Source organism: Quercus suber, unplaced genomic scaffold (assembly GCF_002906115.3).
Source record: "Quercus suber isolate HL8 unplaced genomic scaffold, Cork oak 2.0 scaffold_25, whole genome shotgun sequence".
Lineage (NCBI taxonomy): Eukaryota > Viridiplantae > Streptophyta > Magnoliopsida > Fagales > Fagaceae > Quercus > Quercus suber.
Genome location: NW_027069490.1, coordinates 1348663 through 1354233, shown reverse-complemented (window position 1 = coordinate 1354233; position 5571 = coordinate 1348663). Strand labels below are relative to the sequence as shown.

The window sequence follows — 5571 nt, the reverse complement described above, 5'->3', positions numbered from 1 at the left end:
AAGCTTGTTATTGTAACATAGTATTGTGATCCCAGTTCTTGTTTTGTTTTTTGTTTTTTCCTTTGCTAAGATCCCGTTCCTCCTATATGTTTTGCAACTACTAGCTGATCTTGGGTTTATCTCCTACGATTGTTCTTGACATCTTGTCCCTTCACTCTATTCTTTTATGGTTTATTTTTTTCGGTGCTAGTCTGTAGATTTGTATTTTTTTTCTTTGTTTAAGTCAAGATATGATGTTCATGAAAGTTCAAAACTTGATGGTTGTGGAAGCAATACAATAAGTTTTATAACTAAATATTTACAAAATAAAAGTAAAACTACTACTTCTTCAATGCTGACAAAATACAAATAAAAAAAAATGCAAAACTCGTCTTTTAATATATACAATTTAAAATAACCATTTTGCAAATTTTTTTTAATCTAAACAACAATCCATTATTTATCTTGTGGGGGATGAACTTGAGCTCGGGCCAAGTAGATGAAAAAAAAAAAAAAAAGTTTGGCCTAGAAGACACACCAACTTGTGATGAATAGTGTTATATACTTATATTCTTGTATATAAGTGATAAACTTTCCTATTTACACTAATAGAATTCATATAGTGATTTTAAAAAAAAATTAAAAACAAAAATCCTTCCTAAATGAGGGTGTGCACTAGTGCATTTTTTGTTTTAATTTGATAATTGGATGACCATAATGGGAAGTGGAGATTTAAAATCTAAATATGTTTTCGTTAAAAACATTAAGAGTTAATCGGTGATGTTACAAGATTTTTAGCGTGTTATTATTTTTAAGGGATAAGTTTAAAGATACCCTAAGACATTATGATATATTTTTAGAAACTTTTATAAATTAAAAAAATGATTAATTTTTTAACAATTATTTAAATTTCTTATAAAAATGATATCAAAACTTTCATAAAATAATTTATTAATAAATGTTGGCACCGTTAACAAAAACATTTTTATTATTATTATAGAACTGCAAAAAATATTTGTTTTATTATTATTCAGCAATTAAATTCTGCTTCTCTTGACAATGAAAGATTAGCTAAGTCAATAAGAAGTCATTATCATTCTAAAAAAAAAAAAGTCATTATCATTACGTGCCGCTACTCTACCCAATAAGCAGAGTAAAGTTTTGTTTTAGAATCCTGTAATATTTAGTAACTTATTACATGTTTATAAAAGATATATTTTTTGGTAATTTTTATGTTAAATGTATGAAAAAAAGTTATAATTTTTTTTTTCAAATAATCTAAGGTATTTTTGAAAAAGGTAAAAGTTAGGTTATTTGCTAAAAAAAAACTTAGTCAAAAAGAAAAAAGTAATTAAGAAAATGCCAAACCAACGGTGAGTCTTACCCCAACCAAGTTAAGAATCTACATTATTACATGTATTAAAAAACTTACCGGATCGTGTGAATGAGAAGTCGAAGAACTAAATCTCATATACTATTTCATCTTCTGGTTTCTTTATTCTTACAAATTTAGTATTATACTTCATGAGAATTTTAAAAAGTCAGGGACCCTTGTCCCCCTAGAGTATCCAGATTCAGTGTTTAGTGTTTATTACTATACATAATATATTTTTTTATTCACTTTTTTCTGAATATCTAAAAAGGTTGCTTGAATGTGAATGAAACAATATGGTTGATTTCAAATTTCGATTTTCAGTCTCAGTCAGAGGCGTAAATGACCATCGCTTTTAGCCGTACGTAATGTAAAAAAAAAAAAAAAAAAAGCATGTCGGCATGCGCGTATGATTTATTTGACTTTCAATTCATTATTATTATTTTTTTATGCAAAGCTTGTACGCATATTCAAACAAGCAGAGAAATTGAAGTACAACAGAAAATTAACAGAAAAGACAAGAAACTCAGGCACTATTTAATATATTCAGATTGGACAATTTCTTGCGTGGCCATAGGAAGAACTCCTATCCACACTTGCGAGTCTTTATTTCTTCTTGCCAGATGAGTTGTAATCCCGTTTCACATGATTGACCTTCCAGCTAGTAAAAGAGTTTAGCAAAGTAAGGATGCCTTGAAACAAATGGCTAATACGGCCTTCAATGAACATCCCATTAATACTACTAACAACTGATAAAGCATCCGATTTAACACTAATTTAGGATAGCTTCATACTTTGGGCAAGCAAAATTTCAGATTCCGCAATAAGAGCTTCCACCTCTGAAACTAAAAACTGACCTTGCAGGAATTTACCACAAAGCCGCAATAACTGCACTACACGAATCACGAATAATAGCACCAACACTAGAGTTTCGTCCATCCTCAAATGTCACCCCATTAATGTTAATCTTAAAAACTCTCGGCGGCGGAGGAGTCCACCCATTATTCTTCTTTGCTGGGTTTATGTTCAAAGTCACCAAAGCACCTTTATAATCTTGTAGATAACTCCTAGCGAACCTCCAGATCTGAAACGGCATTTGACACTTTGATTCAAAGGCTACTTGATTCCTATTATACCAAACAGACCAAGCAACCCCAAAGAAAACCTCCAAGTCATAATTGGTGCCATTCCTCAAGATATCCAAAGCTACATCAGAGATGTCCACAAGCCCCTGCCAGCTTTCCACAGAACTTGCTTCCCACTTATCCCAAACTCTTCTAGCCACTTCACAATCAATAATTGAATGAAAAAGAGTCTCTGACTTAACTCCACAACAAGGACATAAATCACAAGTCCTAATGCCTCTTTTCTGCAAATTCACCATTGTTGGAAGGGCATCAATGCATGCCCTCCAAGCAAAGATTTTAATCTTTGATGGGATATGTAAGTGCCATAACTTCCTCCATAACAGCTCCCTTGGGTCATTATAAGAACATTCTCCCTCCTCAGATGATTCAACAAAATTAAGTGCAATATAATATGCACTTTTAACTTTGAAAACACCCCTATTGTTGCCAACCCAAATAATTTTATCCTCCGAAAAATTATAGCTAATAGGGATATTAAGAATAGTTCTTGCTTCAAAAGGCAAGAAAAGAGACTTCACAAGGTCCACTTTCCATCTTCTAAAATCGTAATCAATAAGAGTTAAGACCATGGGAAAATTATCAAAATTTTGAGGAGGAGGAGAAACAACCTTATACATCGTGGGAGTAGGCAGCCATTTGTCATCCCAAATATGAATCAATCTTCTGTTACCAACTCTCCAACGCGTTCCTCTCCTCACAACTTCAAGCCCTTGCCTTATGCTTCTCCAAGTAAAGGATGGACTAGACCCCAAACCAGCTTTAAAAACATCACCATGGGGATAGTATTTAGCTCTATATATTCGAGCTACTAATGAGTTTGGGTTCCCTTTAGAAACCTCCTTTTGAAACGGAATGACACCTCTTCTTCCCATGTCCCTCCAGTCACTTGCATTGTTTCTGATGGTGTCATGAGCTTCACTCTAGACGCAGCAGCTAAACTAGGCATCCCTGATGTTCTTTTCTGGACAACCAGTGCATGTGGGTTCATGGGCTATGCTCAATATCGCCGTCTCATTGAGAAGGGTCTAACACCACTCAAAGGTATTAATCAACTTAAACACGTCTTATATTAGTGAGACGCTCTGTTTATAAAATTGGGCCCACATGTCATCGCAAAAGGTCAACTAGGATCGATATTCAATATTGTACAACATGACCATCATCTCCGTTCCATCCATTAAAATTATATATTTTTAATCTATTTTTCTGTATAATTTTAAATAACATGAAAGTTTTTACATTTTTAGAATTATAAAATTTAACACATACTATGTAATTGATCCATTTCCAGATATTGTATTACCAATATATTTACTTGTATGACTTTTTATCGTAATTTTGATATTGATTATGCAATTTCTGTGTGCAGATGAGAGTTATTTGACAAATGGGCATTTAGATACAATCATAGATTGGATTCCAGGCATGAAAGGCATCCGTTTGAGGGATCTTCCGAGCTTCATTGCAACTACGGACCCTGATGATGTTATGCTAAATTTTCCAATGGTTGAAGTCGAGAGAGCTCAGAGAGCTTCTGCTATTATCTTAAATACTTTTGATGCTTTAGAGCATGAAGTATTAGAAGGACTTTCAACCATTTATCCTTCTATTTGCTCCATTGGTCCCCTACAACTTCTCATAAATCAGATCCCCGATAACAGTTATAAATTGATTGGATCAAACCTTTGGAAAGAAGAAGCAGGGTGTATCGAATGGCTAGACAAAAGAGAACCAAACTTTGTTGTTTATGTGAATTTTGGAAGCATCACTGTCATGACAAGCAACCAATTAATTGAGTTTGCTTGGGGACTAGTAAATAGCAAGCAAGCATTCTTGTGGATCATAAGGCCTGATCTTGTAAAAGGTGACTCGGCCGTTCTTCCGCCTGAGTTTTCAGAAGTGACCAAAGAAAGGTGTCTCTTAGCAAATTGGTGTTCTCAAGAAGAAGTTCTGAGTCATCCATCCATTGGTGGGTTCTTAACTCATAGTGGATGGAATTCCACACTTGAAAGCGTGTGTGGAGGAGTGCCAAGGATCTCTTGGCCCTTCTTTGCTGGGCAACAAGCCAATTGTCGTTGTACTTGCATTGAATGGGTCATAGGCATGAAGATAGAGAGCAATGCAAAGAGAGGTAAAATAGAGAGCCTTGTTAGAGAGCTGATGGTGGGAGAGAAGGGTCAAAAGTTGAAGAAGAAAGCTATTCAGTGGAAGAAATTGGCAGAGAAGGCCATTAGCCCTAATGGGTCATCTTTTGTGAATTTGGACAAAATAATTAATCAAGTGCTTCTTGCGTCGGCTACTAATTAAAGGGGGTGTTTATATTTGATATGCTTATCGAAGCTTGTTATTGTAACATAGTATTGTGATCCCAGTTCTTTTGTTTTGTTTTTTGTTTTTTCCTTTGCTAAGATCCCGTTCCTCCTATATGTTTTGCAACTACTAGCTGATCTTGGGTTTATCTCCTACGATTGTTCTTGACATCTTGTCCCTTCACTCTATTCTTTTATGGTTTATTTTTTTCGGTGCTAGTCTGTAGATTTGTATTTTTTTTCTTTGTTTAAGTCAAGATATGATGTTCATGAAAGTTCAAAACTTGATGGTTGTGGAAGCAATACAATAAGTTTTATAACTAAATATTTACAAAATAAAAGTAAAACTACTACTTCTTCAATGCTGACAAAATACAAATAAAAAAAAATGCAAAACTCGTCTTTTAATATATACAATTTAAAATAACCATTTTGCAAATTTTTTTTAATCTAAACAACAATCCATTATTTATCTTGTGGGGGATGAACTTGAGCTCGGGCCAAGTAGATGATGTAGGGTCAGTTTTTGTAGCCCAAGCCCAAAGGATATGGATTAAAGGCCCAACGAACCCAGAACAATGAATTTGTAGAGAGCGGGCGAAAGAACTGGGCTGGTTATGAAGCACAGAACAGTTGGCTAGGTTATGTGCAGTGATGATAACATGAACTAAAACTCAGATAACTCCATGAATGAATGTCCGAAGAGGTGTTTTATTGAGTGAACAGTGATTACAACGTTCAGAGCTACAGTAAAGCTTTTCTC

At 34.2% G+C, this 5571-nt stretch overlaps 1 protein-coding gene across 1 annotated transcript; it reads left to right on the top strand.

Moving 5' to 3' along the window:
• The first annotated feature begins 3149 nt into the window (after positions 1 to 3149).
• LOC112026082 (7-deoxyloganetin glucosyltransferase) lies at positions 3150 to 4884 on the top strand. Its single transcript, XM_065767528.1, has 3 exons — positions 3150 to 3228; positions 3316 to 3540; positions 3869 to 4884. Exons 1-3 carry the CDS (start codon positions 3150 to 3152, stop codon positions 4804 to 4806), a joined length of 1242 nt encoding a protein of 413 aa, XP_065623600.1. The 3' UTR covers positions 4807 to 4884.
• The last annotated feature ends 687 nt before the right edge of the window (positions 4885 to 5571 follow it).

Excerpts from the sequence above, each read along its gene's own strand:
- LOC112026082 (XM_065767528.1), top strand. The coding sequence starts at position 3,150 with ATGAATCAATCTTCTGTTACCAACTCTCCAACGCGTTCCTCTCCTCAC. Across the intron at positions 3,229-3,315 it reads CTTGCCTTATGCTTCTCCAA|TTTGGGTTCCCTTTAGAAAC; the intron begins GTAAAGGATGGA and ends GCTACTAATGAG. Across the intron at positions 3,541-3,868 it reads GGGTCTAACACCACTCAAAG|ATGAGAGTTATTTGACAAAT; the intron begins GTATTAATCAAC and ends TTCTGTGTGCAG.